At 44.6% G+C, this 25,687-nt stretch overlaps 1 protein-coding gene across 4 annotated transcripts; it reads right to left on the bottom strand.

Moving 5' to 3' along the window:
- Nucleotides 1-495: 495 nt before the first annotated feature.
- On the bottom strand, nt 496-24,462 carry DDO (D-aspartate oxidase). Of its 4 annotated transcripts, none has more exons than XM_036075347.2 (5): nt 24,374-24,462; nt 22,156-22,331; nt 19,167-19,275; nt 14,734-14,910; nt 496-2,521 (listed from the first exon to the last, which is right to left on the bottom strand). In XM_036075347.2, the coding sequence occupies exons 2-5, from the start codon at nt 22,325-22,327 to the stop codon at nt 1,954-1,956; spliced, it is 1,026 nt and encodes a 341-aa protein (XP_035931240.1). In that variant the 5' UTR covers nt 22,328-22,331; nt 24,374-24,462; the 3' UTR covers nt 496-1,953. The 4 variants fall into 4 exon arrangements, with proteins under 4 accessions (XP_035931240.1, XP_077911002.1, XP_035931241.1 ...); XM_078054876.1 differs by having other exon boundaries at nt 24,335-24,424; XM_036075348.2 differs by lacking the exon at nt 14,734-14,910.
- Between the last annotated feature and the right edge of the window lie 1,225 nt (nt 24,463-25,687).

Genomic DNA, 25,687 nt, shown 5'->3' with positions numbered 1-25,687 from the left:
TAAACTTTTAAGAGACACGGGGAGCAAATATTTAACAATTAGTGAACATGGAATCAGGGCATGGAGCCATGATCAAGAAGCCTTCAATCTTTCAGTCTTTCAGTTGGACTAGAAAAATAAAAGCAGACTGACCTAAAGTAGCAAATAGCAGCACGGAGTGTGAGCCTACGTACCCGAAATGGAAACGCCGCAGGATCTAAACCATGGGCATAAGGCGCAAACGAGTACACTTCAAACCATCGTAAACACAACTGAACCATACCTACTTTGAGCGGGCGTCTGGATCTTCATTTTAACCATTAAATGTTTTATTCCCTCTCTTTAAAATGCCATTTTATCATGACTTAGTATTTCTCACAGAATGCAATGAGTACACGCATGTACATGTGTGGTCAGCCTAAGTTTGCATGTTTCTCAAATACTTTACACAGAACAATTACGTTCGTGGCATATAAACTCCAAAACCTGAAAAGAATCACACAGTCACTCCACACAGCTGGTATCCATTTTTTTATTTCTAGTCATTTCTCAATTTTCAGAGGTCCCAATTTATCTGAATTTGATACAATACCACCCCCTGGTGGGAACCGATGGGGAAGAAGCACACTGGAGGATTTTTAACACTACAAGGGAAGATTAAGATCATCTAGTACACTGGTTTTCTCTCTCTGTCTCTCTCCCTCACTCCCTCTTCCAGCCGAATGTTCTCTTTAAAAAGAAATCATATGCAAAAGCTCAATGAACAAAACAGTAAAATGGCGCTATGCTGGGGGCTTTCTCTTTCCCACCTTCTCTCTGCCAACCTCACCTCCCCCCCACAACCCCGGGATGTCCAAAATAGAACTTACTATCACTAAACACCAGCCATCTCCTGCCAAAATTAAAATTAAAATTAAAATTACATCTATTTCTCCAAAGCGTCCTTACCTTAGTGAATAGCACCTCCTTTACCATTCACTAAAGCCAAAACCCTCCTGAGCATTCACAATATATATGAACAGATTAACTCTGAGCAGACCTGAGTCAAGAAACCAGGTTAGACTAATTTATTTCAGCAATTCCCAAACTTATTTTATCATGACACATTTCCCCTCCTTCCCGGTAGTTTTTGTTTTTTGTTTTTTGTTTTTTACAACTTGCAGAAAACTCTTTGGATATATTTCATTCAGAATGATTGTTCCATCCTAATCAGCAAATTAGCTCTTTGGCTGCCCCTGCTACTCAATCCTCAGAAATGCTTAGGCAAAGTCAACCACACAACAAGCGAGTGCTCAGTCATTTGTGGTAAGGGAAAGTACCACCCTTAGGTGACTGACTCCAGACAGCTATTGAGTTGATGCCATGTTCATAGGTAACTTCATCCCTGTCTTCTAACCATCATGACCAGCTGAGGGTAGGAAGCGGTTGCCACAAGTACTAGGAGGAACCATGCTTTGTCTTCTATTAAATGTAATAAGCCTGTGTTGCATGATCACCGTGTATTTTATTTAGAGGGATTATAATGCTCACTTGAATGCAACCCACAAACATCATGGGCATCTCTGCAACTGACAGTGAGTTAAGTGTTTTCTATACATTATCTCTTGCAGTGGACTTATTAGCCAAAAGAAGTCAAAATCCCTAGTTTCCAGCATCCTTGTAAATAAGCACAGAGCTTTGAACACTGGATCTAAGAGAAATCTTATTCTATAACAAGTATTTTTAACAAAAATAGAGTTTTATGCCCTATGTCATTAGTAGTAGACTTAAGCCTAGTTCTACACTGGTACGAGATTAGGTTAGTACCAGTCCTAAGGCTACTAAGGATTCATATTGCATCATTTCTAATTTTGAAAACAAAGATATATCTAATTAAACTTTCATGCAATGGAAAAGTTATTGGAATCAGTTCTGGTGCTTAGATTGTATTTTGATCAATAGTCTCCGGGGCCATCTGCTGTCACTTCATGTCACCTACAGCTTTGACTTGGAAGTGGGGGTCCTGAGGGCTCGGACACACTCGCCTACCAGGCTGGCGGCCTCCAGAGCAGTGCCCCAGTGCACAGAGATGCCCCCACTCCCGTGGCCGTAGTGGTGCACCACGGGCAGCCTCCTACCGTCCTGGGCTAGGAGCTCCGTCTGCAGCCGCAAGCCTGGCCGGAAGGGCCTTAAGCCCACCTTCTCCCTGATGTCGCAGGCTCCATGGAGGGAGGGCTCAAGAGCACAACAACGGGAAAAAATATCTCTGCTAATTTCTGCATCTGGGGACAGATTCCAGTCTCCTTTTTGCCTTGTTCCACCCAGGATTACGTTGGATATGCCGGGATAAATATATGTCAGCCCACTCCCATCTCGGATAAAATGCTTCACCCAGGGAGCCTGAACTCTGAGCACTTGGCCCCGCACGGGGAAAATCTTCGAGTCTCCTGCAAGCTGTCTGCTTCCAAGGCCTGAGCAGTTGACCACGATGTCGAAGGATGGATGAAGCTCCCACAGGTCTCCTATTCGTCGGGTGAGTATCAGGACCCCACTTCCTTTTAACCTGGGAAGAACGAGAGAGACCATTAGGTGAACCTCAGCAGCTTCCTGCTCAAGCCCTCACGGGAAATGACGGGCAAGGCCACCGCATCCAGGGCCCAAGCAGGCCAAATTCTAGCCACCGACTGCCTCGCATCCTTGGATACTGGGGATTCCTAAACTGGAAGCTAAATGAAAACCTGTTTCAAAAATCCAAAACAAAAGAAATGTCTTGTCCTTTTCATGTTTTATAAAGTTCCTATATCATACTAGCTGCTAAATGAATACTAAATCAATCCGTATTTTAAATCCCCTAGCCTTTCTTTTTATGCCATTTATTTAGCGCCTAAATTTGCAGCCTTAGGCATTTTGTTTCATATTGTTAACTCTTGCATGTTTCTTTGCTTTATTCTGGTCTCCCTAACTAGATGTTTGGAACAGGGATCACACCCCCCCACTTTATGTCTACCACAGGAATGTTAGCAGCTGATGGACTGACAGCTGTGGTTGATAATGACATTTTGGACCAAGTATATCCATAACAAAAAGAAATGGCTTGGGGCACCTGGGTGGCTCAGTAGATTGGGCATGGGACTCCTGGTTTCCCCTGGGGTCATGATCTCGGGGTCCTGGGATCAAGCCCTGCATGGTTGGGTTCCCTGCTTGGCGGGGAGTCTGCTTCTCTCCCTCTCCCTTTGCCTCTTCCTCGCTCTTTCTCGTGCACGTGGGCTTTCTCTCAAAAATAAATAAATAAATAAAAATTTTTTTTAACGGAAATGGCTTATCTAGGTCCTGTAAATCTTTTTTTTTTTTTAATTGTGGTAAAATACACAGAACATAAAATTCACTCTCTTAACCGTTTTTAGGTGTACAGTTCAACAGCATTAGTTTTAATACATTCACCGATGAATTTTGTGGTGATGCTGACCAACATATTGCAGTGTGTTAATACTCCTTAAAATAGTGAATGTAAAGAAAAGACTTTTGAAAAAGAGTTTAGGAGGGCTCTCCCTTTTACCAATCAGAAGACCTTGGTCAAGTTATTTAATTTCTGTGAACTTTAATCCTCCATCCATAATTTGGAGATATCAGTACTGACTTCATAGGCTCCTTGTGAAAATGAAATGAGACAGCATCTGGAAAAAGTTTGACACAGCACATAACACATTGTAGTTCCTCAGTATTTTTTTTAATGGGGGGAGTGGTGTGGGAAAAGGTATAGTTGTTATGCTACTATAAAATCCAAAAGGAGTCTGCCTGCTCCCCACACGCATCTATCACTTACATTCAGTGGTTTAATAGAATGACGTTTGGACTTTAAAAAATGTTTTACATTGATTATTATTTGAACATTATCTTGGTTTTACTTTTAATAGATTGTGGATTCCACATGTTGATAGTTAACCGTTGTGCTCTGTGTTCCAACTATTCTAATTAAAACTCAGAATTATTTTCCTAATTCAGAGAAATAAAGGAATTTTACCAGCCTGGGGACTTGACCGAACTGAACTTGTTTCCTCAACTATCACCTAAGAATAAGAATGTTGAGTCCACAGGGTTTTTATAAATATTATGTATAAATTCAACAAATGCAAATGTCCTTCTCTTCCATTTCAAGGGTCCCCCTCTGGTTGCTACTAATGAAAGTCCACTCTCTACCTGGAGACTTCTGAAATTATCATAGTGATTGGAAGGCCCCCGCAGGCTTTCGGTGCTGAGTGCCTCCCTGGCCTTGACCCCAGGAGGGAACTTACTGAATGTGCCAGGGACCCATCATCCTTGTACTGTTGCGATACAACCACATGGTGATGCCCAGTCACTCTTGTTATCCCACGGGCAATGCATCAGGGGGCACCAGGGTGTAGGAGGAAACCATACCTGGAAGCTGTATGTTGGGTGACCAAGCACTTTTACAACCATACAAGGTAGTTATTTTATTCTGGGGGTTTTGAATGACATGGTTGGGGGTATAAGCTTGGAGACTTTCTCCGTAGGGTTTCCTGCAACTGAGCAAGACCTCATTCTAGATAGGGGGAATGTCTTGTCCCAACCTCCCATGAGGAAATGCGGAGACGGGGGACTCAAGAAGTTGTGCTCACTAATAGCACCAGACCAATGTCTCCTGGTCATCACGCTAAAACCCAAGGGTGCCCATTTTCACCAAGCCTAAATGTCAGCCCTCTGCAGGACCATGTCAGCCTGAAGCATAAAGTGTGTGGGGGGGGGGGGTTCAGCAAGAAGGAAATTGAGCACGTATGGCCCTGAGAGGGATGGGACTCCACTAAGCACTTCTTTACACACACACACACACACACACACACACACCCCACATCCCAGAAGCAAAGGGGAGTCCCCTCATCCTCTCTCTTCTCATAGGACTAGAGGCATCCCTGCACCCCACCTCCCATCACCTGCCTCAGCCTAAGCCATGTAAGAGAGGAATCCTGTGTAGCATGAAATAGGGAGGTGAGTGGGGCTCCTGGGTGGCTCAGTCCGTTGGGTGTCTGCCTTCGGCTCAGGTCACGATCCCAGGGTCCTGGGATCAAGCCCCACATCAGGCTCCCTGCCCAGTGGGGTGCCTGCTTCTCCCTCTCCCTCTGCCTGCCACTCCCCCTACTTGTGCACTCTCTCTCTCTTTCTGCCAAATAAATAAATAAAATCTTTTTAAAAAAAGAGTAAAAAGAAAAGAAAGAAATAGGGAGGTGGGGGTTCAGTGTGGAGACCCACTGGGGGAAAGGGGACACGGGGGGAACACAGGGCCCTGTGAGCTCTAGTACGAGGGATGAGGCTGCTTTGACCGCAGCGCTGGGCCTCTGGGCTCAGGAGGGAGGAACTGGGAGTGGGAGGTCAGGGCAGGATGTGGGGTGCAGCCCAGCAGGGACAGAACAAGGGGTACAGCAGAGCCAAGATACTGGAAGCCATGTATGCCTGGAATTCACCTGCTGCGACTTAGACCCAAAATTGTTTGGGGAGCCTAATGAGTAGAAACTGGGGGAAAACATCATTTTTGTCATTTAAAATGTTAAAGCACTTTCATCTGGCCAAATACAGACATTTTGACACTCCTTTGGTAATATTTTAAAGCTTGTACCTTTATTCTGGGAAGATGATCCAAATAGGTCTGTGGATTATACAAATACAAAGTAAAAACTCTCTTCTAAGGATCCAAGATGACTTTGGGGTGAGAGGGTACATGACTGTCTGCATGAAGGCCAGGATGCTTCTCTGCAAACCAGATTGCTTTTGGAAAATTGGTGCCCACCAAGGAGGGTAGAGAGAAGAGGGGATGACATGGTGTCTGTTCCCCAGTTGACTCCTCACACTGGCTAGAACTTGCTTGTTAGGGGGCGAGGGCCAGAGCCTGAGGACCAGAGCCTGAGGGGACTGATTTGAAGAGAATTGGTGAGAGTCAGGCCTGAGCAGTGGAACCCCAGGTGTCAGAGCTGGAAAGAGGACAATTCTCCCCACTGCTGCTATAGTTTCAAGTGCGTTGGAATGAGGAAAACAGCATTGAGTTTTTGAGCCACTGATGAGAGAAAGAGTGAAGAGTTAGGAAGCCATTGCTAGAGATGTAGAGAGATGCAAGGAGGCTGGGAGAGGACAGTGGCCAAGAACCTGGGGGGGTGGGTAGGGCTGGCTTTGGGAAGCATTTTGTGATGTCTTTTGTATGCGTTATTAGACATAGTCAATTAAAAAAATTAATCTTTGCTTCAAGCCTGAAGCATGACACCTTAATAACAGTGATCAAAAAATTAACTGTGTCCAGTCTATTTGAAAATGAGATTAAAAGGAAACCTAATTTAAAAGCTCACTTGGCAAATAGTACTATGCACACAGATTCATAGAAGTCCACTGTTTCCTCAAAAAGTTAAAAATAGAACTATCCTACGAGCCAGCAATACCTTTGGATAGGTATTTATCCAAAGGATACAAATATACTAATTCGAAGGGCTACATGCACCCCGAAGTTTATAGCAGCATTATCAAGAAGAGCCAAACTATGGAAAGAGCCCAAATGTCCATCAACTGATGAATAGATAAAGAAGAGGTACTGTGTGTACACACACACACACACACACACACACACACACACAAAGGACTCTTACTCAGCCATAAAAAAGAATGAAATCTTGCCATTTGCAATGACGTGGATAGAACTAGAGGGTATTATGCTAAGTGAAATACGTCACTCAGAGAAAGACAATACCATATGCTTTCACTCATATGTGGAATTTAAGAAACAAAACCGATGAACACAGGGGAAGGGGGAAAAAGGGAGGGAGGCAAACCATAAGAGACTATTAACTCTAGAGAACAAACTGAGGGTTGCTGGAGGGGAGGTGGGAGGGGGGATGAGATAGATGGGTGATGGGTATTAAGGAAGGCACTTGTTGTGATGAGCACCGAGTGTTGCACATAAGTGACGAATCACTAAATTCTACTCCTGAAACCAATATTATACTACATGTTAACTAACTAGAATTTAAATAAAAACTTGAGGGACGCCTGGGTGGCCTGTAGATCAGGGAGCCTGCTGATCAGGGAGCCTGCTTCTCCCTCTGCCTGCAGCTCCCCCTGCTTGTGCTCTCTCTCTCTCTCTAACAAATAAATAAATAAAAGCTTAAAATTAATTAATTAATTAATTAATTAATTAAAAAACTTGAAACAAACAAAAGACTACATCATATAATAAGGAATAAAATAGAGGAAAAAAGAAAAAGTCCACTGTTCCTTCATAGTGACACTTAGTGTAGCTCTACCTAAAATAACTTATAATAGTTAGATTTTAAATATACATATATATGCTTACATATATATGCATATTTTGCATATGGTAGGAATGTAAACAGTTTGTACTCAGAGGGTCAATGGTGATGTTTTCAAGATATATCCACAAATTCTTTGAACCCTTTAAGGCTGAAGCCTAATTCCCCTCCCTTTGAATGTTGGCTGAACCTAGTCACTTGCTTCTAATGAATATATATAGCATATATATACACACACACATATATACACATATATACACATATATGTAAGTATATATGATAAATATATATTTTTGCAACATATGGTATATGATCTTAGATTTTCTTTTGCTGTAATATATATTATTGGGACAATTGGCAAAATCTGAATAAGGTCTGTAGATTTCAGAAATGTACCCATGTTAATTTAATGCCCTCATTCTGCTTAGTTGACCTTGGTTATATAAGAAAATGGCCTTGAGTTTAAGAAATACATATGCAGTATTTGGGATACTGAAAGTGGCAACACATCTGCAGTTTTCTCTCAAATGGTTCAGAAAAAAAGGCATATATTTAGAGGGAAAAGGATAAAGCAAATATGGTAAGTTTAGGATTTGGGGAATCTGGGTGAAGAATACATGGGATTTCTTGTGTTTTATATATAGTCTAATATTGACCTGACCACATGATCTCATCTGATGGCCATATTCCTCACTCATTTCGTTGCAATGCATATTCTAATAAAATCAACTGCTTTCTATTTCCCACTTCTCAGAATATCCATCCCTGCTCTGACCACTCCATGAACTTGTATGTTCCATTCAGGGGTGCAGCGGCCTCTGGTCCCTTGTGTGGACGAGGCTCAGGGTTTCTATGGGCAGGGTAGTCCTGGGGGGGAGCAGCCGGGCACCCTGAGTCAGACCAGGGGGTGGGGCTTCAGGGAACAAGTCACCTGTTGCGCTGCCTTTGGGCAGTTACTGACGCCCCAGGGGAAACCCCTAAGGCTCCCACGTCACACACAGCCTCCATCTATTCCGCGCTAACCTTGTTGCCACCATCAGAAAAACCAAACACCATCATTCTGCACCTGCCCGGCTGGTACCCTCCCACTTTAGCCTTGCAAAGCCAGGCAGAAAACGGGTGCTCACATTAGGCTTGCATCTGGGACCATCATTTGTCCACAGCTCCCCTGGTCAGAGGCGACAGGTGCTGGGAGGAGGCAGAAATACCTAGAGGCCTGGAAAAGGACAGTTGGGCTCCAGGGGCAAGGTGCGTGTTGGTGTTGGGGAAGCAGGGGTCTGCTGTACAGGAAGGCCCCTTTGCAAGCTGGACATTTATAAGGCAGGGCCCATCTGTCACGTTCCTGGTGTACAATCCATATTTCTGTCCAACTCCTGGGGGAGCCACATGAGTTTTTTCCCAGAGGCACTGCTGTGAGTCAGGCCAAGTGGGAGGACAGAAGCTACAGGAGATGGGAGACAGGGAAAGTAACTGTGAGGCCTTGTTATACCACGGGGAAGGAAGTACCGAGAGAGCAGTTCAGTGTGGTCAGTGCTGTGGTCAGCGCCCGCCTTACCAGGGCCACAGTATAAAGCATGGCCTCCTGAAAGAAAGCAATGCACCTAAGTTACAGGGTCCCCCAGCACAGAAATGAGGCACCCAGCTTTCCGGATGTTGTCACAGGCAGGACGATCCTGATCCAGCCGGGATGATTTATTTAGGTAGGATGTCTGGCAAAGAGACAGGCTCGGTTGACTTACTGCCTCTGTGATTCATTTCCTGGACGGGGCAAGTAAAAAGCAGCAGAATATGACTCCACTGGCTGAGGATATAAAACATGATCTGCATGGCTGATTAAACCTCTGAGGGGTTTTTGTTCTTTTGTTTGTTCTGGATATTATTGGGCATCGTTTCTCTTTTTGAGAGGGAGACGATCCCTTCTGTTCTTTGAAAAAAGCTGAAGATCTCAATTTTGGTTAAAAACATTTTTTTTTTTTTTGGTCTTTCCTGAAAGTTTATATTATTTCAGAAGGCTGGAGCTTATGTTGGAGACATTTTTGTGCTGCTTGCTGAGTGAAAAGCCCGTTTTTGAGTCAGAACACTGTAGGCTGAACGCTCCCATTGTGTAGAAGGGGTGTAGGAGGGCGCACAACAGACCCTGGGTGTGAGGAACAAGCAGTGATTGTGTGGCTTCCCAGCGGGGTTTGCCCTGGTGGAGAAGAGCAGGTGGCAGCCCACAGAGTGAGGCCCAGGGGTCCCACCCCCTCACCACAATGCCACCCTGCCTCTCACTTGGCTTGAAATCCTTGCCTGAAAGGCTTGCCTTGGGGATGGAGGAGTCCCTGCCCTACAAAGCCTGCCTCAGGAGGAAAGGGGACACGTGGCTCTCTTCCTCCCCCACGTTGGCTTTCTGGCCAGATGTCAGGCCCTGAGGGAAGAGAGGACAGCTGATCTCCACAGAGAGAGGCCCTGTGTGCTATCTGCGCAGGTCTCGCTTTGGGGAGGGGGGTGCACAGGAGGAAGAGGAAGGTATCAGGGACCCAAGACAGGCTGAAAGGATAGAATGGGGGGTTGGTGGGACAAGGGTGTGTGTACTGTCTGTCTGAGGCACCCACACCCCGGCCTCCTGTCGTGGTGGATGTGTGTATCCAACATATGGACTGACGAAGACCTCCCCAGGACGCTAGGGGGGACAAGAGCAGCCCCTCAGGCCTCTTCTCCTTGACTCTGTCGCCTAAAACCCGACGGGAAGCAGCGTGCTCCCAGGCACGAACCCTAGCTGACTGGTCATCAGGCCAGTGGCACTGCTCTCAGGAGGTGGCTCCCACTGGACAAAGTACCCCTGAACTCCAGGTTATTTTAAGTTGAGTGAAATGCTGACAGCAGGCTTCCAACTAATGAGACGGTAGCAGGATTTTTCCCAGGTCTTCATCCCACAGTTAGAGATTAGGCCTGAAAAGAAGGTCATTACAGAAATACAGGGCCTGTTTTCCAGAAGTGATATTTTAGAAGCACGAAGAACAAATTGTCCACATAATATTTGTTTCCGTGTGAAAGTGGTTGAGGGTGGCCCCCAGAGCTAACACACTTATTCTCAGCCAGAGTGGGAGGGCAGCTGGGATGGCGGCCATGCTGGGGACTGGCCCTCACTCACTGTCAGCCCGGGGGTGCCCCTCCCCCACCCAGGGGGATGTTTCCCCCTGCCCAGGGCAGCCCCAGCAAACTGGGAAGCTTAGGAAGACTCCTCAGAGAAGGGACGCATGCACTGGGGGTGATGCTGGCTTCCCTGCCTCCGGCCTCTCCCATAGCAATGCCACCTGTTCAGGTGCCCCGGGCCCTCATGCTTCCTCTGCCCCACAAAACTCCCCATCTTCCACGGACCTTATCCACTGTTTATCTCTTAAAGCAAAATGAAAGCAATGCACCCTCTCTTCCAGGAAGATCTTCTGATTAAGTTTTCTGTCTAGACTTTATATCCAATACTTCATTGAAAAATTAGGAGAAACTACATGCACGTGCACACACACACGTGATTACCATAAGCTCAAGACTACTTCTAGGACTTAGAACTTACCCTGGCTAATCTGAGCTGTACCTCCCTTCCACTGGGCCACTTAGAGGACCCCACTCTGGCCCTTCTCCAGCTGTGCATGAGAAATGAGTATGTGGGGCCAAGGGATGCACCCAGGGAGAGCCCTCCTCCTTCACTTCCAGTCCCAGTGAGCTGGGAACCCATGATCCCCATATTTTCTCCCCACTTCCAGGGCCTGCACTGTCTTCCTCTGAGGGGCAAACCATGCCACTGTGTGCATCCTTGCCCAAGGGGTGGCCAAAGGACAGCTATTGGGGCGAAGTCTGAATAGAGCTTGGGCGTATGGACTAGGGTGTCTCATGGCGTGCACCTAGAGTCCCCTGCCACCACGTTACTGTGCAGCACTCCTGAGAATCCAAGATTGCTAAATGTGGTTGCACATCATAGTTGTTAAAGTAAAGGGATAAATGATATTTTATTTAATGGTCTGTTAGCTTGATTTGGAACTTGGAAATATTTACACATACCCATATGGGCTCTTGTATGTATTCTTGTCCCAGGCTGAATGAGGTAGAGGAGGGTCTGATGTTGGGTGTGTTCTCTACACTCCAAAATCACAACAGAAGGAAACTTCAGGGCACAAAGAGAAGTAGAAGGGAGACAGAGTAAAGGCAGTTTATTTCTGCATTGAATATATAAATTTAAAATGTAGCATTGCATCAGGTTTGTTTTAAGGAAAAGACAGAAGGAAATATTCATGAAAAGAAAATGTTTTTCTTCTCAAAATTGGAGTGTGTGGAATGCTGTTGTGCCCAAAAGTAAGAAAGTGCTAGAGATGCAGAAATGTCAAAAAGACACAAGAGCAGTTTGAAGGGGCTCCCACTGGCCAAATCTTAGGCAATTTGAACATCAAAATAAATAATAAGACTAATAGATTATAATTCATTGAATAAAATAGGAATCCCCAAGTCCATACTGACATAAATAAATAACTGAATAAATATAGGGGGAAAAAGTTTTTCCTTATAGGAGAAAACCAACTAAATGTGGAAGGAGTTAGAAATTATCACTTGGAAGGGCACCTGGGTGGCTCAGTCCGTTAAGCCTCTGACTCTTGGGCTTCGGCTCAAGTGAGGTGTTGTGAGATCAAGCCCTGCATTGGGGGAGCCTGCTTGAGATTCTTTCCCCTTTCCTCTCCACACCCCCTTGCTCTCCCCTCTAGTCCCTACCCCCTCAAGTAAATAAATAAAATCTCTAAAAAACCGAAATTATCACTTGGCAAATATTATAGTAATGATTGAATCAAGAATCATGAATGAGAGCTAAAGCCAGTAGGCGAAAGTTTGATGAGGAGCAGGGTTTTTACACAACTTCAAGCTGTACCTTGACAAAGCATTTAGTAATTACAAAGGGAAAATGTAGTAAATTCACATTGGAGATAACTGGCAGGCCAGGTGATCCAAGTTAACGTCACCAGAAGGGGACAAACCAACACGATGTGCCTCCTAATATGACATGCTAAGGAGCCAACATTCTTTCTGTGGGGTTCCACCAAAAACATATAACCTTAATTTGATCATGAGGAAATCTCTGACAAACCCCACGTGAGAGACCTTCTACAAAGCAATTGGTCTGTACTTTTCAAAGTTATAAAGGTCATAAGAGACAAAGACAGACTACAGACTGAAGAGTCATGATAACTAAATGTAATGTGTGACCATGGATTGGATCGGGGACCAAGTGTCTCTATACAAAGGACCTTACTGAGTCCTTTTGGGGGCAACATATGAATGAGGTCCACAGATTCCAGTATCAATATAAATATCTAGATTTTTATCATAGTACTCTGTTTAGGTAAAAGGATATCTTTGTTCCTAGAAAATATACATGGCAATATTTAGAAATCATGGGGCATCATGTCTGCAACATACTCTTAAATGGCTCTGGGAAAAAATGTATATATATGTATCTGCATTTTTATATATGAGAGAGTGAAAATGACAAAGAAACTATTAGGAATCTGTAAAGGGTTATACGAATTCACCCACTTCCCTTATCTCTGTGTCCATTACCATCCCTGACCCCCTGCCATTTCCACACAGAGAAGCCAGCCTTTGCCAGTCTCTGTGATGGGGACAAACACTCTGCAGGAGTCTCCCTTCCCTGCTTCTGCCTGATCTGCTGAAGACCACAGGGATCCAGCCAGGTTTTCTATAGACCTTCCTGAACATGGAGAAAAAAGTCCAAGACAAAGGAGCCAAACAATAGATGTGGGGGTAATAATGAAACTTTCCCCCAAGTTATAAACCCCTCTAATGACACCTCACTTTTTAGACTCGACATTTTATACATGTTCTTCCATTTTTTATCATAATCAAACAAAATGGTACATAGTACAATAATGACAGTAAAGCTCGGCCCCTTGTGGCATGCCTAATAATTTCCCTTTATCTGAATTTAATTAAGATAAAGTATGTGATACCTCCATCTCAAATCACTAGCATTAGCACTTCCAATTTCCTATTTCCAGTCATTTTTGTACTACAAGGAAAATGTACTACAGAGGGAAAGATCGTGAGGCTGCTGAAACTTGACTGTTGGCCGATGGGCAACTTCATCACAGGATGGCTCAAAATGTTTATTTATCAGCTGATATCTACAGGGTCAAATTTAGCATGCAAACATGGCTTAAGGCCCAGTGAACAAGGCATGAAAGGGTGGGTCTAACGAAAACTGGAACTTACAAAAGGAAAATGTCCCGTATAAATTGCTAATAGGTAAAAGTGAGAAGAGCTCTTATAAAGCTACAAAGATGTATTATGATACTCCTGACATGAGCCCAACAGACTTAGGCTCCCTCGTCTGTGCTCCCAAGCCACCCTCAAAATCTGTATACCCCTTACTATGCGAGTTACTGTAATTGTTAATTAACACGTATAAACACACACGTGCACACACATACACATGCACACCATCACCCCTGTCAGACTCGGAATTCCTTAGGAAAAGTGATCATATTTTATCCTTTTTTTTTTGACCAGCTTCTAACACAGTGCCAGGTTCAGACATAGATGTTGAACACAGAATCGTGGGATTAGTGAATTGTAGGAATCAATCATTCTATGGCCCACACCTGGGACCGGATCATCGTTGCCACTCCTATCCTGAGTCACTTTTCCAACGTTTACACAATAATTCACCTTGTCCCTCTTTATCTACCAAATATAAAGATTTGGGGATTGAAAAGGCCAATGTTTCACAACCCTCAATACACTTACAATTTCTAGACTAAAGAGAGATTTATTGATGTGTCTCAAATAAAGATGCTCTTGATGTGTTTCCTAACTAGGTGGAATCAGGAAATCCCGAAAACCAGGCCAAAATGCAAGTTCAAGGTATTTTGGACTGAACTTGGTGAGGAAGCAATTACCTAATCTAGATAAGATATGACCTCTCAGGTTTAGAGGTCTTAATTATAACAAAGAAAATAAGGAAGCTATTTTCTCTATCACTAATGAAAAAAAATTTCAAAAATATTTATAATAAGCTTAAGATTCTCCATCTAAAGAACTGGAGCAAATCATATAATTTGATAGCTGGAAGCATACTCTCCAAATGTCTCCATTTTACAAATGAGGAAATCTAAGATACTGTGTCAGTGAGTGGGTTTTACTTACTGGTGGGCGGGGGACCAAATCACGCAGCATGAAAAAGAACCATGCATCATGCACTGGAAGAAGATGGATGTGTTCCTATCGGTGTGGTGTCACTTACTGCTTGTGACACAAACACTGTCTTCAGATTGTTTGACACAGCCCTGGCCATTGGGAGCAACAGGACACACTGCAGATGAGCTCTGAGGGACCACAGGGAATTTTCCATATCTATTTTATGAGGAGCTATGAAGTTATTTATGGCTATGGCAGATAAAGGAAGCAGCGAGGAGCCATTTCAACTGACCTCTTCTCCAACCATGGGAGGTAAGTAGGGCTTTCACATTTCAGAGTTGTGAAAGCATGACCGAACACATGCTGGGGGAATTTCTTCAGTTCAGCCTCCGTCATCTTCCGAAATCCCAGAACCACATCAGCCCAGAATGGCACTTCTTCCATAGGAACACTTCGAAATATCTGCCAACTCAAATACATAAGTGGAAAAATTTCCTGAAATTTTGTGAAATACATTACCTGTGAACCCCACATGACATTCTCTAAAGCATTTTAAAAACACACTTCCTGGGGCGCCTGGGTGGTTCAGTTGGCTAAGGTCATGATCCCAGAGTCCTGGGATTGAGCCCCGCATCAGGCTCCCTGCTCAGTGGGGAGTCTGTTTCTCCCTCTCCCCCTCTCCCCCTCTTGTGCTCTCTCCCAAATAAATAAATAAAATCTTTAAAAATAAATAAATAAAAATAAAAACACAATTCCCATACACGTAAAAAGAAAAAGATCTACTCTTCCATTCTCTTGGGTTCAGATAATTCAGCAGCTAAGTTTGAAATGTTCATGATTGAGGGGAATAAGACATTTAAAAGTTGTGTTTTAAAAATTGGATTTAACGGGTTTTTTTTCTAAAAAGCTATCTCTCAGACTTTTTTTATTGACTTATGATTATGCATTTTTGAGGAAAGGTTTTGGTGTCTTGTAGAACATTTTACGTAAGTTGTAAGCATCCATCAGAAGCTTAAAGGTTGCCCTCAATTCCAAACAAAATGTCTAAATTGGAGTGAGCCATGGTGGGTGTAGAGGAGGCAGAGTGCGAATTCTGAGTTAAGTTGTGGGTCATCCCCTCACGCTGTCAGTAAGAGAAGCTGAGCTGTCAGGAGGAGCTCAGTGACCATTAGGCCAGCAGCATGGCCAGGGTGGATGAGGCTGGAATGATACTGGTTGTTAACAAGCCGGTAATAGCACTACTAATAACTGCTAAGCATGTGTTTGGATTTGCAACTCTTGGGCTGTTTTCATCAATAGGAATAAGTGTTGTAAATCATGGCTGCTCTAAAATAGCAAGGAAATTCACTTGAGTGCTGTACATAGTTGCTCATGATGTGGTCGTTCACACACCAGAATTTATATATCTCTAAGGAATTCATTCAAAGGGGCCCCTGGGGAAGGTATGAATGCTGTTTGCTGCAGAGCTCCACGCTGGGCCTTCTTGCGGTCTCATTCTGCACACTCTCCCTGGGCTAGATTGCCCCTTCTCTATCTTCATCATTGTCTACAGGCCAAACACTCAGGGAGCTACGCCTCAAGCCCTCTTTTCTCTCCTGAGCTCCACAACCAGACCCAGACCTATGTTGACTTTCTCTCTCTCCCCATCCCACATGCCATCAACTGTCAAGTCTCAAGTCTCATCAACTTCTCAAATCCATCTACTCTCTGTCCCCACAATCAACACCTAATCGGTTGTACCACCATCTCTCTCTCTCCACACATCTGTTCTCCACACTACAGGCAGGATATTTTTGACATGTAAACATGATCAGTTACTTCAATGTGTAAAATCTCAATGGCTTCCCATTACCCTGGATGTTTTTCATTCCCTCCAACACACCACAGTCGCCCTAGACTCAGGTCTACGCGTATGTGGTTCCCTCTACCTGGAATGCCGCCCCTTGTGTCCCTGACCCTGTCTCTGTCTCCTTCACTTCTACAATGTCACCAGACTAACCTACACTCATCCGGATGGTCTCTGCTGAAACATCACTTTGTTCCAGGTAGCTTCTCAAACTTCCCAGAGCAAGTTTATTCTCCAATGATATACTTCCATAGTACCCTGTACTCTCTTCCATTGATAACTCAGGTCTTATTTGCAACTAGTTAGATTTAGGACATTCCCTACGGACCATAAGCTATATGAGGGCAGGACTGTGTCTTTTTTTCTCAAAAATTAACTCAACATATATTTATTGAGCGTTTACTATATGCTAAGCAATGTATACTAAATGGTTCCTTATCATATCTCTAATACCTAAGTGAGTACCTGATACTGGTGAATGCTGAATAAATTGTTTTGAAGAAATGCATAGATGAACAGATGAATAAGGCCGAAGATGCTCAAGGACATTTTTGCCCCTGTCTTCACTTGACTGATTCAAATCTCTCTCTTTTTTTTTTTTTTTTTTTGTGGAAGCAAGTGGGACAAGAATCACTCATGTGAAAGAAATAAATTACTCTCTTTTAGACCAGCTTGAAGTATATTCCTTTTAATATCCTCGATGGTGGCAAAATCTTAGTCTTGAAAGGACATTTGAATTTTAGACACAACTATTTTCAAAAATTACTTAGAGACAAAGTTTGTGAGTTAGATATGGTCACATTGGTTTTGGACAAAAACAAATTGTGGCCATAAATCAAGGAGAACAATTTTTCTATGTGACTCATCAGCTGGATTTGGAGTTAGAGTATCAGTTCATCTTCAGAAGGTAGAAAAGAAGTGAAAGTTGTTACTTGTGTTGACTGTGGGAAATTAGTGATGTCAACACCTTTAGTGATGGTGAGCGGGGCAAGAAGAGGAAAAAGGTAGAAATGTGCCTGATGCAGATGTGTTCACTAGCAGAAAATGTCAGCGGACAGCCTGAGCAAAGGAGGAGAGAGGACAGGTTTTTCTAAACAGTACAAAAGATGCAGTGGTTTTGAGAACTTAGTAAAAAGCAAGCATCCCTCTGTTCTTCAGAAAGCTGTGGGGCATTACTGTGTTATCACATAGGCTATCACAGATGACATATGTGTTATGTCATAAATTAAAGACATAAAAGTGACAGAATGATTAGTGATCTCTTTTAAAGAAGCTATAGAAAGATATTGTCATATTCTAAATGCTAGTCTGCACTAGAAATGCCGAATAGGATTTTTTTAACTCTTTCATTTAATTATGCATGTCTCCTGAAATCAGATATTAAGAATCAAATAGAGGGGCACCTGGGTGGCTCAGTCGGTTAAGTGTCCAACTCTTGGTTTCAGCTCAGGTCATGATCTCAGGGTCATGAGATCAAGTCCTGCATCCAGCTCCATGCTGGGTGTGGAGGTTGCTTAAGATTTTCTCTCTCTCCCTCTCTCTCTGCCCCTCCCCAAGCCCCCACTTTGCTCCCACACTCTTGCTCTCTCTCTAAAAAAAAAAAAAAAGAAAAGAATCAAATAGAAATGTCCTAACCATTTCAAAAATATGGTTCCTAACTAGAGGGTATTATGCTAAGCGAAATAAGTCAATCAGAAAAGACAAGTATCACATGATCTCACTGATATGTGGAATTGGACAAACAAGGCAGAGGATCATAGCGGAAGGGAGGGAAAAGTGAAACAAGACAAAACCAGAGAGGGAGACAAACCATAAGAGACTCTTAATCTCAGGAAACAAACTGAGGGTCGCTAGAGTGGAAGGGGGTGGGAGGGTTGGAGTGGCTGGGTGATGGACATTGGGGAGGATATGTGCTATGGTGAGCGCTGTGAATTATGTAAGACTGATGAATCACAAACCTGTACCCCTGAAACAAATACTACATTATATGTTAATTTAAAAAAATTTTTAAAAGAGTAATCCCTAAAAATTGAAAATAACATAAAAAATATACTGTGTATCCAGCTGATGTAATAATCATACAAAGTGGTACTAATCCCAATAACTTTAAAGCATAGTATATCCTTGTATGTCTACACTTAAGAAAAAAATGTAAACAAAAGTTTAACTTTTATAATAATCATATTAATAACAAAAAAATATGGTTCCTAAATGGCACTTCAAAAGGTAACTTTAGTTACCTACAACGTTTCCTTTTTTGGAACATCTCATTCTCCAATATCACACCTGTTGGCTTTCCATCAGCCACATGATCCGCACATAGTCCAAGCTCGGTGTTTACCTGCTATCAGTTTTTTTAGCCATATTTGTAAATCACTGCATAATCCCTGAGGAAACTCAAAATAGTATTTGTGATGAGAAATTGTAATGGCTGTTTAAAAGTCTAATACTATAAGGATGCCTAGGTGGCTCAGTCGGTTAGGCGACCGACTCTTGATTTTGGCCCAGGTCATGATCTCAGGGTCTTGGGATCAGGCCTGGCATTCAGCTCTGTGCTCAGCGTGGAGTCTACTTGGATTCTCTCTCTCCCTCTGCCTCCGTCCCTCCCCCTGCACACTCGCTTTCTCTCTCTCTCAAAATAAATAAATAAAATCTTTTTTTAGAAGTCTGATACTATATATACTAATATATATAATTAATATACTAATAACTTGTCTTTCTTGAGGTCTTTGGAGTAAAGCCTAAAATCTTCAAAATCCTCTCACATCTAGCTCAGCACTCCGCTCACAGCAGATGCTCAACAATAGTTCCCATGTTGAATTCTAAAGTCCGTTAAGATCATTCTAAATTCTAAAATAACTTCAGATTTCCTCTCTTACCCAGATACCAGATGAACACCAGCATCTTCAGCTTCTGCAGAACTGGCAATTGCAAATAGGTGATCAAAGGTCTCTCTAAACCACTGCTTCTGCTTGGGAATGGGTGTGTCTGTAACCACGGGGGAAAGCAAAGCAGAACAGAAAAAAAGTGGCGATGATAACTATGCTTCAGACAAGCCCCTTCCTAGAAACTGGGAGAAAATAAAGAGGCAGGAAGGAACATTTAGATAAGGTACTATGTCGCGGTGGAGAATCCATCAGCAACCAGAGTTTTGAATGTTGACATATGCTGTTGACTTCTGTTCATGTAAAGATTAATCATCAGAGGGTAAATTGGCCAATCAGGACAAAATCTGATATATGAACCATCTGGAAGGTGGTCTTTGGCACTAGATAATATTCCAGACCTTGACAGGTCCATAGCCAATCTGAGCAGAAGTTAGTTCAGGCCGAGGGAGGTATATCCAGTTGGCCCCACAGTTGAGACGATAGAAGAAAGAACCTAGAACCTCTTTCCTGGGGCCTGAAAACAGGGTGGGTAACAAGGGAAGATCTGTGGGGCCCAGGGCAACCAGACCTAGAACAGACTATACATCAATAGGAAGCCCAGGTTCCTTACCCTCTGATACAAGGAGACGAGACAAGGTTGGCATTGTGGAGCTGAGCTCCTCAGGAAGGACGTGCTGCAGCCCCATGCAAGACTGCCATTGCCTCCATCCCCCTCCACTCCATGGACTCATGCAATAGCTTAGGGTAGCATTCCCCGGGTCACTAGAGCACGTAGGGACCACACTAGGCACCACGTCTCTGGCAGAGTCCTGTGAATCAGCGCTCCCTGTCAGCCGGGCATCCCTGCCAGAACACAAGAGGTTGGACCCAGATCCTATCAGAGAGGAAATAAGGGTCATGGTTGAAGCCCCAAAATAGTAGTGTTTAGTGCAGGCACAGAGAGCGAGCATAATCAGGAGGCGCCAACAAATCCAAATGGGGTGAAGAATTTGGCCATCTGATCCGTAGGGAAAGGTCATGAGGGAGAATCGAGGGTCAGGCTAGGGACTGGGGAACAATAATCCTGAGGGGTGCTATGCGCGGGGAGCCACAGAGGAGGCGAAGGAACTGAGGCAGAGAAGATGCTGGGTAAGCTCTGCCTGGAGAGATGTCCCTAGAGTTCATGGTAGAGATGAAAAGGCCTCGGGGACAGCCTGCTCCCCAGAGTCCCCAGGTCAATGAGGGCATTTCAGTAGCAGGGTTTTATAACAACTTATAACAAGACTGCCAATAAATATTTCTTTAATGGTGGATCCGTGCTGTCATCGTTAAACACGTGCCTGTGTGAACTCACCACTGTCTTCCAAAACTGCAGACTGGGCCGCTGGCTTAGAAATAAGGAAGGAATAATAAGCTGCAAAAAAGAGCTAAATTAGAGCTCACGTGAATTATACCCCAGTGATCTAAGCCAGTGTCTGGGGCTGTATTGAAACGCATCCCTCTGTTCCCATTTCAAACCTTAACAACAAAATAGTGGCTGCCACTCACATGCTGTAGGAGTCATCCCCAAAGAATGGACAATTCCAATTCAGCAGTAGATAGCACAAGCCAGCCTGGTGATCTAATTCATGTTCAAGTGCTGCTAAGAGAAAACTGTAGCTGGAGTAATGGTAATAACCGCGATTGCTGCTACAGCACTTACCAGGCACTGTTCTGTTTTATGTGTATTACCTTTTAATCCCCCAGCGACCCTGTAGGACAGGTGTGGTCCCCATATGGTACTGACACTTACGAGCACAGAAGATATCACTGTTATCACTGGGGCTGGTCTGAAAGAAGCGCAAAGAGAAGACTGAAGTCCTTATCTGGAACACCAGAGAGAAGCACTCTCTGATCTAGGGGCCCCAACCACCTAGCTGAAGGGTGAGCTCAGGCCTCGATGGCCTGCATGGACTCTTAGATGAGCCTCCTTCACAGATGATTCCATGACTCTCACGCAGCCTTCTGACCACTCACCCAGGGCTGGTGTCAGCCAAGGGGTTCCTGGACAATGGACACAAGAACTCTGGTCACAAGAAAGGTGTCCAGAAAGTGTGAACTTGCATTCTGCAAACACACCAAGTTCCTGAGCTTATTTCCTGTGCACATGTAACTCTGATTTAAAAAAATAAAATAAAGTAAAAGCTAAAATTAAAGGGCGGGGGGAAGAGTAGAAATGAGGAAGTGGAGACAGTGAGTATAAACCTCATTGGCTGCAAAATGATTTTGGTTTTTATTTAATGCCGTTTCCCTCCTCCTTCTATTTCATGTGAAGAATACAGAATGGAAAGGGTGTGTAAACATGTTTTTAAAAAAATCAATGCATCTTTAAGCCTGAATACATATGACTGATTGTATACTGGCTTAGAAGTGAGGATAGTGTTAGTCCCATTACAAGTAATTTCTGAGCTGGTGGTTATGATTGGTATTGGTGGAAAGCCTTAGAATTACCAGTTGTGGTTGTCATGAGTGCTCTTCACCAAATACTTCTGGCTGGCTGCCTTCTGGGAGCCTTAGAGAAGTGGACTTCCTGGCCCCCATCAGAGGGGTGGGAGCAGGGGACTAGTGCTGGCCAACGACCTGTCATCAGAAGTGACGAAAGTTGCTTCCTGGCCAGAGCCTTTAACTGCTAGGGTGAGACCCCCTCCCCCAGAGCTGTCTCCCCCCAGGCACAGGTACTGATGACATCCAGGACAGCAGCTACCCAGCCACTTAGGTCCCAGGTGATGAGCAGAGCCCTTGCTGCTGCTCAATTGACCTGTGGTTCGAGCCAGAAACGAACCTTTGTCTTTTAAGCTGCTAAGGTTTGGAGGTTGTGTTTGTCCTGCAGTGTAACTGAGCCTTTCCTAACAGATGAACCAGGAAGAGGTTAAAACAGCATTACAGGGACATGCATATCCAGCTTTCCTTGTCCACAGAACGTCTGTCATATCTGACAGAGGAGCTAAAATCCCTCTCTTACCTGCATAGACATGAGGAATAAGCATGCCGGCTGCCACATCGCTTGTGGTATCAGGAGTGAACTTGTCTGAAATGACCGTAATGGAGCATCCCGGGACCAGTTTGGAAACGCACATGGCGGTAGAGAGCCCCACCACGCCTGCCCCCACAACTGCGATCCGTACTGGATCCATGGGCCTGGGAGGAGAGATAGTGTGAGCTATAAACCTTGTTTAAGGGCTCTTCCATCCAGTACAAAGCCTGGCCCTGAGGACTCTTCCCTTAGGTCCACAGCTTCTCAAAATGAGGTCTTTCCCATCAGCATTTCTCATGGGATAAAGAGAGCCCCCTGTAAGCTCTCTTTCTGCTAAATGTTGGGGTATTGAACAATAAGGTCTCAATGGAGTTTTAGACATTACACAAAACCAGCCTGAAGTTGCCTTTAAAGGACACTACAGGTAAATGCATTTGCACAGGGCGGTGGGGGGGGGAGGATTTCTACTCATTCCGTCCCTTCTTAAACCACGTTTCCTGTGGGCATAGCCTGGGAAGCTTGGTGAAGTCCGCAAGGTGGACAAGAGATGCCATCTCTTCTCCCAGAAACCTCCTAGGAGCGGCCACTGAGAGCACACGACCCGTGGGGCAAATTTGGAACTCAGCTCTTATTGTTTACAAACTGGTTTTTAGTTATAACGATGAGACAAAAAGTTTGAACAACTGAACCCTGCGTTCCCCTCTCCTGCCCCTCTAACTGGAAACCAACTCTCCTCTCCTCTCCCCTGCCTCTGTCACTGCTTTCCCACCCCACACCCCTCATCCCCCCGCCCCCTAACCGCCGTGCTTGAACCTGGATTCCTTCGTGCGGACTCAGGTACTGATTCAGTAACGGCTGGGGGGGGTGGGGGGCGGGGGGGGGCGGGGCACCCCATGTCCTGCTAGCCTCAACTCCCTCATCTGCAAGCCAGGCCATGTGAATTCTTTATTAGCTCCTTTGGGTTGGAAATAAGAAAGACCCACAGAGGTTATCTCACAAATGCAGCTCCTTCTGAGAGTCGGTATGGAAATGCAGGAGGCGGACATCCAGAAGCCTGAGACTGGCACCCAGCCTGGGAACTACAGGGTTGATGAAGGCCCGACACCCTCCCTCCTCCTCACCACTGAGCAGCAGGGGCCTGCTGAGCCTCGCTCAGCTGTCAGCTTCCCCAACTACTGTTGCTTTCCTGCTTGTCTTTCCACTTCTGTTCCCACTCTCTAACTCTCTCTGTGGGTCTCAGGCTGAAACTCCAGAGAGAGAAAATGCACTTATTCCAGTTGGCCAATGTCATCTTTATCAACGTTCTAGTACCAGGTGAGCTCACTGGGCTAAGCCAGCCTATAAATGTGCCTCCTGCAGATCATGGCTACCTGCCCATAAAATTCACCTTTCCCCTGGAGGCCGTTGGGCAGTTCTTCTGTGAGCGGGGCAAACATGGCAGAGCTCAGCTGTCAGTGGTTTCTTTCTTTTTTTTTAAAGATTTTTATTTATTTATTGAGAGAGATAATGATAGAGAGAGAGCATGAGAGGGGGTAGAATCAGAGGGAGAAGCAGACTCTCCGCTGAGCAGGGAGCCCGATGCGGGACTTGATCCCGGGACTCCAGGATCATGACCCGAGCTGAAGGCAGTCGCTTAAACAACTGAGCCACCCAGGCACCCTGTCAGTGGTTTCTTCCAGCTCTGACAGTCTCTGGCTCCATGATAATTTAAAGTCCTCCAATGAGGTTTAATGTGTGTTATTTCTATGTCTCAAGCAGTATATGCATTTCCTCAGCCGTTAGTTAATCTGCTTCCTCCCCAGTGGGCTGGCTAGCTGAGAAGGAACAGGATTGCCAGGACAGAGGGAAGGGTCTGGGGCCAGGGAGAGACCAGTGGAGGGGTGGGGGCAAGCTGGAAGAGCATAGCCCCGCTCATGTCCCCTGGAGGAAGAAGGCACCCACATATCCCCTTGCTGGCTTTCCTATTTCACAGGCTCCCCTGCCCAGCAACTTTCTCAAAATAGCTCTAATAAATTAAGTTGAGAGGGAAAGCAATCTGTGGCTGAGAACAGCCAGCTGCCAGGGAGGAGAAAAGGGAGCCAGCAAGGTGGGTGCATCCTGGCCCAGTGACTTGTAAATCACAGTCACCTGATCCCATTAAGACAGCCCCAAACCCCAGAGTACGTACAGAATGACCCCTGAGCTGCAAACAGAAGGATTCAAGTACCTGTCTCTGAGAAAGCGGTCTTGGAACCCACAGAAGGCTCTGGCTTCAACACTTGTTTTCCCAGTGAGCGCTTGGTCAGGTGCCCTGAGAGACAGGGAAAATAAAACTGCTTCCCATTGGGGAGTTTATTGAGGACATTTCCTCTAATCGTCCTCTCCATTGGCCCATACCCCCGTGTCTCTGTAACTTAGTTCCCTGGAGAAAGGAGGGATTAACTTCATTTTGTAAGCTCCGTGGAACTGTGGCTCTGCCGAACCCCTGGGAGCTGGTCCACCCTCAGCAGCTCTTCTCTTTCTAGTTTACAAACCTCTCCATCTTGCCACCAGTCCGGGACTTCTCCAACTGATTTGTAGGCATGGTAAATAACAGGTGAATCTGTCCAATTTCCAGCAAGTTCTGGCCAGAAGCCACACTGGTTTCCTCATTTGTCTCTTCTGGGTCAGCGGGTTGGGGCAGGAGTGGGGGTAGGGTGAGGGCAGAATAGTGTTGTGGATCACTAAGAAGACGACCTGATTGCAGCTGGAAAAATTACTCAGGAGATAATCAAGGATAAAAACCAAATGATTCTTTAGTCCAGAGATTCAAAAATTTGTTGAGTGTCCACCATGTGGTAGACATTTGAAAATTAAGAAGTTGTTGATGGGGAAGCAGTCTGATGAATCAAAATAATAATAATATTGTAACTAATATGTATTTAGCATTAATCATGGGCTACGTGTACATAGGACCCATATAACACAACCACCCTCTGAGGTAGTGAGATACTATTATTATCCCCATTCTATAGATGGGTAAGTTGAGGCTCCAAGAGAATAAGGAAGAGCCCAAGGTCTCCTAAGTAACAAAGCCCAGTCTGAGTGTCAGACCCCAAGGCTCAAGGTCTTAACCAAAGTGTACACTTTGGCATCGAGACCTGTCTGTTTTACCTGAGCAAGTTACCTAACTTCTGAGTTTTGATTTCCCCTTTTGAAAATTGAGAGTGAGCTAATTTCTCTTATAAGTTGTTGTAAGCATCTGCTGAGTTAAAATATGTAACATTCTTTGTGAGTGTGGCATATATATTTTATCGAGCACCTGCTATAAAATCAACCAACATTTATGGAGCACTTGCTCTGTCCAAAGCATGCTGCAGGGACTACAAGAGATTTAAGGATTTCTAAACTGATGTTTTCTCCCCTCAAGAATGGAAACAAGGCAGAGTAAGACAGTCCTTTAATATGTAGCAGTTACTGTAGGTGATGTGGGGGCTCAGAGAGAGGGAAGCATGGTGGACCCACGTGGCCAGTCCAGGAGAGAGGATGGGAAATGAGGAAG

The sequence above is a fragment of the Halichoerus grypus genome, chromosome 9, assembly GCF_964656455.1.
Source record: "Halichoerus grypus chromosome 9, mHalGry1.hap1.1, whole genome shotgun sequence".
Classification (NCBI taxonomy): domain Eukaryota; kingdom Metazoa; phylum Chordata; class Mammalia; order Carnivora; family Phocidae; genus Halichoerus; species Halichoerus grypus.
This window is presented reverse-complemented; position numbering and strand designations above follow the sequence as displayed.

Coding starts and splice junctions, on each gene's coding strand:
- DDO (XM_036075347.2), bottom strand. CDS start 22,327: ATGGATCCAGTACGGATCGCAGTTGTGGGGGCAGGCGTGGTGGGGCTC. Junction 19,276..22,155: donor TATTCCTCATGTCTATGCAG/GTAAGAGAGGGA, acceptor CCGTGGTTACAG/ACACACCCATTCCCAAGCAG. Junction 2,522..14,733: donor CTCCCATGGTTGGAGAAGAG/GTCAGTTGAAAT, acceptor CGTTCTTCCCAG/GTTAAAAGGAAGTGGGGTCC.